Source organism: Coffea arabica, chromosome 6c, assembly GCF_036785885.1.
Source record: "Coffea arabica cultivar ET-39 chromosome 6c, Coffea Arabica ET-39 HiFi, whole genome shotgun sequence".
Lineage (NCBI taxonomy): Eukaryota > Viridiplantae > Streptophyta > Magnoliopsida > Gentianales > Rubiaceae > Coffea > Coffea arabica.
Window position 1 is genome coordinate 56,369,315 of NC_092320.1, and position 15,161 is coordinate 56,384,475.

Sequence of the window (15,161 nt, forward strand, 5' to 3'; positions counted from 1 at the left end):
CTTCTCAATTTTCTTGGTTCTGGCGTACTTTGCATTTAGCCTCAACAGTTCAATTTACAGAAAAATGCAAATTAATCTTTTAGCTCTGTAGAAAAACAACTGTCTAGTTTTTATATATGCTTCTACACATGACGAGTATTTTTCTTTAAATTACTCCCGAACATTCCCAAAAATCTTTCACTTGCCATAACCTTATAGACGGCAAATGAAAAGAGTGGATGGCAATTACATAGAAGAACTGCATTTCCACCAAGTTTTTTACATAGAAGAACCTTGCCGTACTGAAGCACCAATATGAACAGCAAATTAATTGTACAAAGGTGATGAGTTGAAAATTTTCCTGTAGAGTAAAAGTATCTCTCTTTTTTTTTTTTTTTTTTTGTATAACATGAAATTGACAGCCCAGTGAAACCATTTGCAGAAAGTGATAAAACAAGAGACACCATAGTTGTGCCGTCGTGGAAGGCGAGAAGTGGGAATTGAAAATGAGAGAAGGAATGAGCGATACAACAAACAAACGTCTGACTTAGTATCATTCTACCAACTAGACTCTTGGTCATCTAGCTGACAAGACTTAATTGTACATTGAGCAACTTATGGAACAACCTATAAGCTGCACAATGACCACAGTAAAGCTTGCCATACTGGAGCACCAATATGAACGACCAAATTAATTGTACGAAGGTTCACAAATGCTGATCAACTGACCAACATTTCGATTGTTGTCCTACCTAGTTTGCTTAGTGTTTTCATACAAAAACTCAGATCTGTATCACATGTTATCAAAATCCATTCATTAAGTTCATCCTGATACTTAATTTTAAAACTTCCAAGGGATAGATTGAATCGTTGTGCAATGTTCTTCTCCAGATCAATTTTACGGGCAGAAGATGAAAGTTCAAATTTTATATTGTCCTCCTGATATTTTACCTTGATCACCCACATGCTGATATCATCTTCTAGCCTCGTTGCATCTGACTGGTGGTTTTCTTCAATATATTCAGTAGCGGGTTGAACAGTTTTCTGTACAGCAAAGGCTTGACTAACCTTTCTTGCTTTACGAGGTGGCCATCTGTTAATACCGTACTCCCTACATATACGCTTCAATGTAGATCGACTAACTGCAGATTTCAGAAAGGAAAACTTAAGTGAATGAAAAAGCCTTTACAACATGTAAACTAGATCTTTCCAAACAGATCTAGATCAAAACAACATGCATTAACCAACATTTGAATTCAATTCTGATCTAGAGAAATGCTACAATTAAAAATTACCTCCAATATTTTTTGCAGCATCTTCAAGTTTTCTTGTAGAATTTTGTTCAAGAATCTCACGAGTAATTCCAAGGTCGCTTTTTAAGGTATAACTAGGCTCTCGCATTTTTAAATTAGTCACTTTATTGCCGCTGTGTTCTATACTAGCATCATCTCTGTCAGGATCTTCCACAATTGGTTCATGATCCGCTACGCTGAAAATGTTCTGCATAAGCACCTGTCCAGTTGAAGATCCAACAATTCCATTTTGCTGTTCATAAATACCATTCATAGAATTGTGCACGACATCAACTCCTGCAAGATTTAATTCTAGATATGATCTGTCGACAAAGCCCTGTATGCGCTCTGGTCTAGGTGGGGATCCAACAATTCCACTCTGCTGTCCATGGACACCATTTATATAAGCATTTGCAGAATCAACTCGCTGAGATGAGAAATCACCTTGCATCATTCCTTCCCCTCCTTGTGCTTTTGCAAGCCTAGGTGTAGATCCAACACTTCCATTCTGCTGTTCATGGATACCATTCATAGAACCATTTGCATCATCAACTTGTTGAGATGGGAAATCAAGTTGCAGCACTCCTTCTCCTCGCTGTACTTCTCCAAACCTAGGAGTAGATTCAACACCAGTAGTACTGCAGATTTCAAAAGAATCAAATTCATTCTCTGGAGAGACCTTTATAACCTCAACAGTCAATTTCTGCCCCAATTCTTGTCCTGAAGCGATCTTAAAAGAACTCTGGAGGCTTTCTTCCAATGTTTCCATTAGAATGTGCAACAATGCCCTGGGATCCCTACAGTCCTTTTCATTCATAGGTAAAAAGAACTCCAGTACGTAAATGCAATTGTTCGAGCAAGAGCTCTGCAAACAAACTGCAAAACAGGCAGAGTACTTGTAGGATCGTGCAATGGGTACCAACGGGTAGTTTGTTATGCTTAACTGTCTTATATCCCTACAAAAGCATGCACTTTTGGATGAGAATGCTCTCCCAACTACCCCTTGTCCCTTCCGAATAAAATCTATGCCACGATGACGACTTAGTATTTCTCCAGAAATAGTCCAAGTTTTTATATCACCATAACCCAGTCCACATATTTCCCTCACCTTGCTCAATGCTTCGTCAATTATAGCAATTTCTCCACGTTGACCTGTAGAGGATTGGCTTAAAAATATTAGCATGGAATGAATAGCCTAAAGCTTCAGCCAAGATTATGCAGTATAAAAGAAGGAAAAAAAACACTTAGAGGTACTCACATGAATTTACTTTCGCGAGGAGGCTTACACAAGTAGTTGTCAGATTCAACTCCCGTGGTAGATTCTGCAAACACATTATCCATGAGCCATAAATAAATTAAAGTATAATTTACAAGTTTCAAAGTGTTTGTTTCGGCATTTAAAAGCTGTTTGACAACAACAGATTTGCAACCCCAAAAAAAAAAAAAAGAATAAGCTCTTTGAATGCGTAGTCAACTAATTTTGGTATAGAAGTTCCGAAAAGCCAAAACCTCCTTCAAACGCCATAGATTTTTTTAGCATCAACATCTTTCGCTTAAAAAATAATTTAAAAAGAGAAGATTTAATATTAAGGTGACAGTCATAAGCAGTTAAAAAATTGGTTATTGACACATTGAAAACCCGTGACCTATCCCAGATTTGTATAGGACGTGGAGATATACAAAATTCATGCCAAGCATCTCGCCTATTCTAAGTTGGATTTATCACGAAATTCTTATAAGTGCCAAATTTTTGTTTGGTCTTGAGTTCACTACAAACTTAAAATCATTAATGTTATGCTACCACAGGTCTTGCACTATATAACACACAAGACAATGGTTGGTTACGTCATAAATTACCCTCTGCATCCATTACCTAGTTCAAATAATAAATGAATTAGTTACCTTTAAATTAGTCATCACAGTAAGTATGCTCTGAAGTGACCGCAAAGCGGAGACATGTACGTTTGTAACTCTCATAAAAATGAAAACTATGGTCGGTGGTGAAGGAGCAATTATCCGAAAGAGAAACACAAACGAAATGATGAATTAGAGTCAGATTGGTTGTTTTATCACAACTGTCTGTACCCATTTCATATACTATATTAGCTAATTTTTTTATAAAAATTATACTAATAATTATATAACTCATAAATGATAAACAACACCACCCCAGGTCCTTGTCAGCAATAGGAAAGAAGTAATTAAGCAACTTAAAAACAGAAAAGTCGAACCTTAAGCTTCTCCAGAACCCGAAAACGAGGAAGGCAAGTATAACTTGGTGATGCAAATTCCAGTGTACCAATGGGGAGGTGCTGAGTAGGATGATAATAGATTGGCAACGCCCAGTATTCCGCAACACGGCTAATCGCATAATCACGTTGAGGATACTCTCTGCTAGTGTAATCACCCACATTCCATGCATATTCAGGCAACCCACTGCGAAACACCCGACCAGGGGGACCAATTATACGCTGTACTTCATCACCATCATCATCGACGGGTATTAAGTACTCCAAACAGTGCTTCCTGTATTCACATAGCTTCTTGACGTCTAGATGACTGGAGCACTGCAAAGCAAAAGGCTGGTCACGAGTTGTCAAATACGTTTTGTCCTCATTCTTCACTAAGCCCCAAAACTGAACTAGACACCGCTCGGTTTTCGTAACAAGCTGTAGAAGACGTTTGATCTGGTCCTTAATCACGGCACCGTCAGCAGCTGCAATAGTAAAATCAGTATACTAAAATATTAAAGGGTGCTTGCTAGTATATAGTATTGTATCATTTATTTATTAATTGCAGAATACTCTACTGATTGACCCGTATTTTGACCGAGACCCCCAAAAAAAACCAAAAGTCAAAGAACGATTAATTGAATAGCTTCAAGACAAGAGCGGCCGCCGCCCCCCAAGAGTTTCTAACAATAGTTTAATTTGTCATCAAACTAATTGAATATTTTCTGTTCTAAAGAGTCCAACAAAAATATCCACATACATACGTACATACATATTATATACGCGAGATTATTGAAAGGACTCCATACTTACTGGCTGAAAACCCATCTGCTCCTTCGTCATTGCCGCATCTGCTCCAGAAAACCCACCAGGTATAATTATTTTTAATCCGCCCCAAAAATGATGATGATTCACATGAATGGGAGTATGATAGTTCACAAGGCCCCAAACCTTCCGTACAAAAAGGAGGGGAGGGAGAAGTTTGAGCTTCCATTGCCATTTGTACAGGGCAAAACTGGCTAATCTTCTGGATCGATCCTGTTCCCCGATCTATTGTATAGGAAACTAATATATATCTACACATACACACGCGAAGACTTCCAAGTCAATGGTCGACGAGAAAAAGGACCGACAGGCGAGAAATAACAAGGAAGCAAACAGCAGCGGGCAAGGCAAACGAGAAACAAAAAGTGGTCGCCCTAACAGTTCAATAGGTTCCAAAAATCTCAAATGGTTCACGCGGTTCTAACAATACTTTATAGGTAAGAGTGCTGTGTCACTGGCAAAGTTGATGTATTGTACATGATCGAGGAGCAATTTCTCTATGCCCCTGTGGGATTCTCCATCCCACATCGGTTCTGTGGTCAGGGGTTTGGATTATAAGTCTCCGAGGACCTCAAATGTTGCCGGTTTTGAGGTTTCTTCTGGAGTTAAATTTATAACAAAAATTCTTACTTTCGTATAGGGGTGCACACCAATCGAGTAGCTTGAATCAAGCTCGCGAGTAGCTTGATTAGCTACTCAATTCGAGATCGATTTTGTTCGATCTCGAGTCGAGCTCAAGTAGATCGAGTATATGAAACGAGTCGATCTCGAGTAGTTAGGATGAGATATTTTTAGCTCGTCGAGTAGCTCGAGTAGGGGTGCATGATCAAATCGAGCTCGAGTACTCGAGCTCGAGTCGAGTACCCGACTCAATATTGAGCTCGTGTTAAGGGTGCAGGATGAAATCGAGCTCGAGCTCGAATGACACGCCGAGCTCAATCGAATCGAGTTCGAGCCTATTTATGTTACTACCGAGTCGAGTTCGATTTTTATTTCTCGAGCTCGAGTTCGAGCTCTGGAGGTCAGCATCGAGTTTGAGCTCGAGTATGTCACTACTCGAGCTCGACTCGACTCGATTTCACTCCTACTTTCGTAACAAAAGGTCAAAAGCAACAATTTCTATACTCCTTTTTTCTTTCGGGAGAAGTGCTAAGATAAATAGCTAATCCTTCACATACATAAGCAACAAGGAAGCCGCCGTTGTTGACTACGGGCTCTTGCTTTTTACTTTCGTTTGGCGCAATTGAAGAGAGCAATCAGGCTTTCTCATATGCCTTGGGTTGGAGACAATTAAGAAAAACAAAAATTCCTTGTTCGTTTCTTCTGTTGTTGACCGAAATTGAGAGAGCCGATTTGACAATTTTTCCCAATTCTCCACGCATGACTTGTTCTCCATTAATAAATAGGGAACTACCTTCTCAATTCTATTAATAGAGAACTAACTTCTCAATTCTAGTCAAAGAGACAATTGACGATTTGATTCAACAGTTACTGTGAGATCTAAATTATTTTAAATATTTTTTTATTTATTAATATTTATATATTTTCTACCTTTAATTATTATAGTTCTTGTATATAATTAATTAATACATAATAATTAATTATTTATATAGGCTATTTTACTAATTAGGAATAATTGAATCCGTAATTATTCTATTATCTCTATCTCAATAATAACTGACATAATTAAATTTATATCAGAGAAATATATGATCTAATTTAGATTGCTTCTGAGAGTTAGATTTATAACAAAAATTCTTACTTTTGTAAGAAAAGGTCAAGAGGAACAATTTCTCTACCCCTTTTTTTTTTTCGGGGAGAATTGCTAAAATAATCCTTCACATACATAATCAACAAGGAAGCCGCCGTTGTTGACTACGGGCTCTTGCTTTTTACTTTCGTTTGACGCAATTGAAGAGAGCAATCAGGCTTTCTCATATGCCTTGGATTGGAGACAATTAAGAAAAACAAAAATTCCTTGCTCGTTTCTTCTGTTGTTGACCGAAATTGAGAGAGCCAATTCTCCGCGCATGGCTTGTTCTCCGTCAATAGAGAACTACCTTCTCAATTCTAGTTAAGGTACAACTGATGATTTAGTTCAGCAGTTATTGTGACATGTAAATTATTTTAATTATTTTTTTTATTTATTAATATTTATATGTTTCCTGCTTTTAATTATTATAGTTTTTGTGTATGATTAATTAGTGCGTAATAATTGATTATTCATATAGGCTATTTTATTAATTAGGGGTAATTGAATCCGTAATTATTCGATTATCTCCATCTCAATAGCAACTGGCGTAATTGAATTTATGTCAGATAAATATACGATCTAATTTAAACAAACCCTCGTAGCGTGTTTGTTAGTTAGAATCAGGCTTTTCTAAATCTTAATGCAAGCCAGAAATTAAATTCTACGGTCGTATCTAGAATTGTTTTCGGGTTAGAGAAGTAGTTAACGGCCATACCCTAATTATCGATAAATTAAGGAGAGGTTGGTTGTTTATCGTGTGCATGACAGCTATAATCAGTCTATTAATAAATTGTGGAATTATTTGTGAATCGATGATTAGTTGCATGAACCATTTCTGAAGTATACCCTTGACTAGAGTTCTCCCAATTACTTCTTTTAATTAATTATTTTCTACATTTAATTTATTTAGTTAGCATTTAATCCTGGAAACCCCTATTTGTCTTAACTCGAAAGAAAACAAATTTCTTCCCAGTCCCTGAAGAGACGACCCTGCTTGTCACTGTCTGCTAGTTAGTGAATTTAGTCAGATAATTAATTCTGGTATATCGGATTAAGCAAATTCTTCGGGAACATGGTGAATCAAGTAACCCATTACACACCTAAAGTCCCTACTCTAGTATTTAGAATTGATTATTAACTATTTTTTATAGTAGTTAGGTTTTATTATTGTTATTGCACAGGTTCGGCACCTGTCACAAATACATATCCTTTGTTCTCATTCGAGCCTCTACCTTTCATTATCCTGATATGCAATTAGCATGCAAAACCTCTGCAGTATAAGAAGTCAAATAGACATTGCACATTCAACAAGGATGGAAATGATTTACCTCTGTAACTTCCCCCATGGATCCGCAAACACCTAAGGTCATCTTTAGAAACATCTTGAGTAAAGCCACTGAGGTAAACCTTTGAACCATGAGGAGGAAGTGCAAGAAGAAGAAGCAACAACAAAATAGCCACTGCCATACCAATTAATAACAAAGAAACTCAGAAAAGCAACTTATTTCATCATTACAATCACTTAAACCCCGGGAAAGTAAGAATGATAAAATGCTGGAAAAAATGTACGGCACCTCATCCACAGAGGTCTCTTGCCGACTTGTCCGAAAAAGGTGCTGAATTTTTGGTTAACCAAACCAGATGTGACAAATCCCACATTACCAATACATCCCTCAAAAAAAGCACAAACTCCAAAATACAGTAGAGGCTCCAGATGTAAATAGGGACAGAGCATAGTGCTAAAACCGTAACTTCATCGAATTTCTGAGCCCAACCACCAAAATAGCAAGCCAACCTCTCCACTGTTCCTTAAGAAGGCCGCGTCCAGCACATGAAGTTGCGTCCAACGCATTTCTAGCCCAGCAAATGAAGCCCCCGTGCAGGAGAAGACTACCAACGCCATCTCAGCATCCACATCATCAGCGGCAAATCACTTGATGCCACATCAGCGGATGACGATATCCTACGTGGCACCCGATCTTCCACACTTAGGGGCTGCTTGTTTCACAGATTGGAATCGAAAATGGGAATGGAATCATAAACTCTGGTTTTGGAATTAAACTTTTCATTCCAATATCTAACTTGGTTCACACATTGGAATTAGTATCATTCTAATTCCTGATGCTTGGTTTGATGAGTGTTTCAGAATTAAATGCAATTAAATTTCAAATTTACCCCTGATATAACAATTCTTATAAAACAAAGGGATAATTGCAGAAACTGGTAGGTTTTATATTTAACAAAAATATGAGACTTTGTAGGTTTTGAAGTTTAAGGAAGGGATATTTGAAGTTTAACGACCGTTATACAACTTTCAAAACAAACAAATTCATTCTATTTTTTTTTGGATAATTTCATAAACTAAATCGCTGTCACTTTCACAAAAGTCATATTTTTCCATAAAAGACCAGCTCTTTATGGTTTTCCTCTATTATAAGAACAGAGTACCCATTTTCCCATAAACAAATTTATTTATCGGATAAAATAAAAATAAATCCGTTTTCAAATAAAATACCAGCTCTTTATGGCTTTCCTTCATTATAAGAATAGAGTACCCATTTTCCCATAAATAAATTTATTTATCGGATAAAATAAAAATAAACTCGTTCTCCAATAAAACACCAGTTCTTTATGATTTTAGAATGAAGGGTTACAATCTTGCTGTCTCTATCACCGTCAACTTTTGACTCCCTACTTCTTCCATCCCACCCAACACCAGAACGAAAAAGATTTCACAAAAGATCAAACATTGCATGAAATGATCAACTATAAAGCTTTATTAATATGCCAACCTCAACTATGTTCAAATGCTATACTGAGCAAGTTCTTAATATACAAAGAATAATTCGTACTAAATCTCACAATTAATTCACAGCAAGTCATCCTTCCTGCATTGAACAAGACCCCTGAAGCGAAGATCTTTGGATTGAGGTTCTTAATATACTGAGCAGGTTCTTAATATACAAAAAACAATTCATACTAAAATCTCACAATTAATTCACAGCAAGCCATCCTTCCTGCACTGAACAAGACTCCTGAAGCGAAAATCACAAACCCCTTGGATTGGGTTGAGGGTTTTCTTCAATTTTTCTTAGAGATCTTTCTCGTGGAGATCTTGTTGAACAATTTGCCCACTGAAGATTTTTGCCCACTATTAATTCATTTAGATCTACTTTAGATCTTTTTTTTTTTCAAGAGATTTTGGATTACAGATGAAAACTATATGATGAAGAAGAAGAGATAGGAAAACTGTGAGAGCCCGTAAATTTTCTTATTTTCTAGGCGATACTTTATTTAATTGCACGCCTTTTATGCATTTTCTTTATTAGAAAAATTTTCTAAATAATTTTTATGAGTAAATAGAATTTTCAAGTTATTTTTCTAGTATAAATGAGTTTATGAGAATTTTGGAGCGTATACTGGACGTGGGACCCACTAGGGCGAAAAGTTCGGAAAAATTCGGCCAACTAGATTAAATTTTGGATGCTGGAATTAATTTACCGGGTGTTAAGAGATAAGTAGAGGATGCTAAGTGGATTGGTATAAGAGAGACAAAAGTTAGGCAAGTCATTAAATGAGGTGACAAGTGTCACCATAGGATTGCTTCTTACATAAGACCACTATTTACCTTTCTATTTGACCAAATAAATCACAAAATTAACCAAAAATTTCACCATTTTGCTCTTCATCTTGGCCGGCCCTCTCTCTCAAAAAGAAAGGAAGAAACTCTCCAAGTTCTTGATTCCATCTTGCTCCAAATCAACAAAACAACCATTTAATCTTACTTTTGTTCCATAGAAAACCTTAAGTGAGTGTTAGTGAGGTGTTATGTGGAGTTATTTGGAAAGCTAAGAGAACCAATTGCTCTCTCTCTCTTGTTTCTAAGGTGAGTTATGAAGAACCACTCTCCTTCTTCTAATGATGCTTAAATCATGATTAGTGGTGGTATAAGATGCAATATTATGGATTACATCTTGATTTGTGGTTGAATTAGTGAAGTTTTATATTTATTGGTGATTTTTCTGTTTTAATAAGAACATGATTGTGTGGCTATCTATGATGATTGGAAATGATGTTTAATGACTCTAGGAGGTGGAAAAAGTGATTAATTGCAACCAATTTCTGGTTTGGAAGAAATTTCAGAAAGTTAGGGTTTTATTGGGAACATTCTGCCCGATTTTGTAGCTCATGGTTAGAGGCCGAATTGGCCTTGGTTTAAAACATGAAAGTTGTAGGGAATGACATTTTAGAGGTGCCTGCAAAATTTCAGGTCAATCAGAGTAGCGTAACTTGAGAAAAGTCGAAATTACCCTTGCTGTCCTGGTTTTACCCGAAATTGGGAATTGCTTCTGTAATGGGTTATTTTGGTTGAGAATGCTTCCGAATCGGTTGTTGAGGTCTTCTGATTAAATGTAGCCCTGTTCCTTAGCTTTCGGATGGCTTTGAAATTTCGGGAGTTGGACTTAAGTAGGCTGATTTATGCTGTTTGCAGCAGAATGTGGTTTGTGAATCTATTTTTACGGTTCTAGTGTAGTATCTTGCATTTTTGACCTGTTTGCGTTCGGAACTGGGCTGAGTGACCTTCTTCAATATTGTAGCCCTATTTCTGAGCTTCGAAACGGTGGATCTTTCACCTTCATTCGATAATTGTAGTGCCTTTGGTGCCATTACCGCAAAATGATGTCAAAAACTGTTTTTCTGGTTTTGAGTTTAACTTTCATTTCCGGACTTTTTCCTAGTTTGAATTGTACTTGTACTACTTGGAGCTTACTGAATGGCTATTGAATGAGCTTATTTTGTGTGTGCTTTTGGGAGTGATTGAGGAAAACAAAAGAAGCCTTGATGGCTGGAAAAGTAAAGAGAGACAAGGGGAAGTGCTGTCCAAATGTTTGTAGGAGTTTCGGTGCAGTCTCGGGAGATTTGCTATATATTGATGTAGAAATGTCGGAATTGAGTTCCGTTTGTTGCGTTTTAAACTAGATTCATAGGGCTATAAACCGTGAGAATTTTAGATCTTGTTTCTATTTGTCCAATTTATGGTGATTTTTCAAAGTTGACTGAAATCTTGTACCTGTTCTGTCCTCCACTGGATAAAGCAGCAACTTGCGACTTGAATTCGACTGACTTACGTTCTGAACCTTACAATAGTGTTTTCTGGAAAGTTATAGCCCTTTGAATGTATTTTCAACGGTATAATTTTTATTAATTTTGAACTTACAAAACTTGAGATATGATTTTTCATATAAGGTCGCGCGGAACTGGAAAAATTCTGTTTTCCCTAGTATTGACCTTGCTTTCATTATCTACTTCAAATTTGGATTTGGTCAGTCATTGTAGGAAGGGCTTTGAGGTTGTTCATGCTTTTAAGACTAATTGTTACCTTTTCACTCCGAGGTCACCTCTTTGCTTTGCATTAATGGTTCTTTTGACTAGGCATATGACTCGTAACCGAGTCTCACTTGCGAATTTCATACTCGGTCTTGGAGTCGAGTCTTAAGTGTTTGCCTTGATTGTTCTAGGAGGTAACGACGAGTGAAGCCACACTTGGGAAGGAAACTTTTGAAATTATCCTTGTTTGATCAGGTGAGTGTACCACTCCCTTGCATTGTTGCTATGTGAGTTATCTGTGTAGACAAAGAAAATTTATTTAATTTATTTAGTCAAGATTTATTTAAATTAAATTGATCTTGATTAAATTAAATTAAATGATAAAAGTTCATTATGTTTTGAACTTGCAAATTGGGCCAGTATTATATGGGCTATTAAATCAAATTAAAATTGTAATGCCCATTTAAGTTAAAGTGAATTAATTGATCTATTAATTTACAATGGACTATTTGGGTTGGCCCATTATTTAAACCCAAGTTAAATGGATTTATTGAGTAACAAGTGATCCAAAATGCAGGAAGATTCTGAGGGTTTTCTTGAAGATTTAGCCTACATATTTTGGCTATAAATAAAGGTCTTCCCCCAAGGCAAAGACATAAGAAAAATCCCTAACTTTCGAAGAAACTCTGTCAAATTTTCTCAAGAGCTTTCTTCCTCAAATCCAAGTCCAATTCAAATCAAACAAATCCTCCTGCTATCGGTGTTGAAGACTTGAAGTTCCAAGTGTTTGACGCCATCATCAAATCAATTGTTTTCTACGCCAAAATTGTAGGAAACACCATTTCGATTGGAGAACAAGTCTTGTCGGCCCTTCAATTGAAGCTATTCGAAGAAAAGAATCAGGGGATTAATTTCTTTGATTCAATAACTTTCAGAGATTGTAACCCGCTTATTATTTGATTTAATCAATTTGATATTTGTGCAAGTTTTCTTGTCTTTTATTTTAGGCAACAAAATTTGTGTTTACAAATTTCTGGCACGCCCGGTGGGACAATCTCTGCCTCTCATCTCTTTTCTTCCAACAACTTACCAATTTCAAAATTCAATGGAGTTCAAGAAGGTGAACTTTTCTCTTGAAGGCTTAGTTGCTGATGTCTCAACCACTCAAGAGACGCAGTATACTGCACCTCTGACAAGGAGTAAGGCAAAGAAGTTAGCAGAGAAGGCCAAGGCGAACGTTGTGACTGAAGAAGCAAACCTCAAGATGCTTCCCAATAAGAAAGGAGCTCATGATGAATCTATTGATTGCCCAAGTGATTCGGCTGCCTCTGTGGTGATGCCCGTCATGATGACCAATACCACAACTGTGGAAGACCAGATTTCAAATCTAGCCAAAATTGTCGAAGGGCTAGTAGTGCATGCACAAAGTCAAGATGCCAAAATAGTCAAATTAATGACTATGGTGAAAAATATAGGCGAAAATAGCCTTAGTATGTCCAAACAGAAATCCAAAGTGCAAGATGAAGGTGACTCATCATCAAGGGAGAAGGAAAAAGAGGATGCGAAGTCACAAGTCGCGATGGAATTTTCGATCTCCCCTGATGGCACCATTCATGTTGACAATCTGAAGGAATTTATCGAAGGCACAATTAAGGACAAGATTGGTGGAGGTGCCAAGTCATATAGTGGTTACACCAAACCTTACACTGCTAGAGTGGAAAGTTTGAAAATGCCTGTGGGGTATCAATCTCCAAAATTTCAACAATTTGATGGCAAGGGCAACCCTAAGCAACATATAGCACACTTCGTGGAAACTTGTAACAATGCGGGCACTGATGGTGACTTGCTCGTTAAGCAGTTTGTTCGTTCGCTGAAGGGTAATTCCTTTGATTGGTACACGGATCTGGAGTCTGGAACCATTGACAGTTGGGAGCAGCTAGAGCATGAATTCCTTAGTCGCTTCTATAGCACAAAGAGAACTGTCAACATGGCTGAACTCTCTAATACACGTCAATGGAAGAGTGAACCTGTCATTGATTTTATCGACCGTTGGAGGAATCTAAGCTTAAATTGCAAAGATCGAATTTCTGAATCTTCCGCGATCGAGATATGCATTCAAGGTATGCACTGGGGACTCAGATACATCTTACAAGGTGTACAACCAGAAACATTTGATGAATTGTCCACAAAAGCCCATAAGTTGGAGATTAATCTTCATGGACAAGAACCGCCAGTTCCTGACCCTTACAAGGCCAAAGAGAGACAAGAAGCGAGGAAAGGGGGCAAGCCACCATTTAAAAATGAAAAGAAGGAGGCTATGATTACAAGTGTAACGCCCTTTAAGGTTGTTCCCAAAACTGTCAGGAGAGAAGACAGCAAGATCAATGCACATCAAGAACAAGGAAAGAGGAAACCAACTCTCAAGGAGATGCAGGATAAGGAGTACCCTTTCCTTGATTCTGATGTCCCTGGTATGTTTGACGATCTGTTAAGTATAAACTTGATCACGCTTCCTGAGATGAAGCGACCTGATGAGGTTAGGAACACTGACGATCCAAATTACTGTAAGTATCACCGATTGGTCGGGCATCCCATTCAAAAATGCTTTGTCTTCAAAGACAAAGTAATGGAGTTGGCAAGACAGGGAAAAATTCTCCTTGAAGAAGACAAGGCGAGTGTGAATCAAACGTCCATTGGTTCCCTGCAGTCCATGGAGGATAAAAAGGTCATGGTGCCTGTATTGCCAATAATTCAATTTGGATCGCTTGATCCTATAGAAATCAAACAAGAAGGTGCTCCTTCAACTCTTCAGGAACATGTATATGAAGATGAAAAGGCGCTACAGTCTGATGTGGATGATGAAGGATGGACTCTAGTAACGCGAAGAAGGAGGCGGAAGTCTTGTCCATCTAGTAGGGCAAGCAAGGTCTTAACAAGAAGTATGGTGATTTGGAAGGGGAAAGAGAAAGACGTAAAGGAAACTAATGATTATCATAATCTTCAAGGAGGCCGAATCTTCAAGCAAAAGTCGCGAATTCCTATCACTTTAAAAGAATTTTTGCCAAAGGAATTCTTTGATGTTGATGTGGTCGCAAGTCACACAACGCGAGTAGATCATATCGAGGAACAAAAAGATAATACTTGCGAATCTTTCTGTGAGATGGCCCGTGCGTCCACCGGCAATGAAGAAGGTTGTGTGCCTACCAGCAATGAAGAGGTAAACGTCACAAGTATCACTTTTACTAGTGAAGACTTGTTGCTTGGGTCAACACCGCATAACCTCCTTTGTTTGTGACTGGTTATGCAAAGGAGCAAAAAGTGAATAGAATGTTGATAGATGGAGGTTCCACAGTCAATATTCTCCCTTTAAAAACTCTGAAAGACCTTGGTATCCCGGTTGATGAACTCTCCAATAGCCGACTGATGATTCAAGGCTTCAATCAAAGAGGGCAAAGAGCTCTTGGATCATTAAATTTGGAGATAGCCATTGATGACATGACGTCCAGAGCACTATTGTATGTGATAGATGCTAAAACAACATACAATGTATTGTTGGGAAGGCCATGGATTCATGAAAATGGAGTTGTACCTTCAACTCTTCATCAATGCTTCAAGTACTGTCAAAACGGGGTGGCAAGAAGTGTGAAAGCTGATGAGAATCCTTTCACTGAGGCGGAAGCATATATCGCCGATGCCAAATTTTACATCAAAAGGCACATTGCGAAGGATAAAACTGAACAATCTCTATCTGGG

At 37.6% G+C, this 15,161-nt stretch overlaps 1 protein-coding gene across 2 annotated transcripts; it reads right to left on the bottom strand.

Annotated features, from left to right (window-relative positions):
* Positions 1-448: 448 nt before the first annotated feature.
* On the bottom strand, positions 449-4,838 carry LOC113692530 (protein NLP6-like). 2 transcript variants are annotated; one of them, XM_072053939.1, is made up of 6 exons: positions 4,316-4,838; positions 3,503-3,987; positions 2,530-2,593; positions 1,275-2,423; positions 800-1,121; positions 449-638 (listed from the first exon to the last, which is right to left on the bottom strand). In XM_072053939.1, exons 1-6 carry the CDS (start codon positions 4,584-4,586, stop codon positions 575-577), a joined length of 2,355 nt encoding a protein of 784 aa, XP_071910040.1. In that variant the 5' UTR covers positions 4,587-4,838; the 3' UTR covers positions 449-574. The 2 variants fall into 2 exon arrangements, with proteins under 2 accessions (XP_071910040.1, XP_027066750.2); XM_027210949.2 differs by having other exon boundaries at positions 449-1,121.
* Between the last annotated feature and the right edge of the window lie 10,323 nt (positions 4,839-15,161).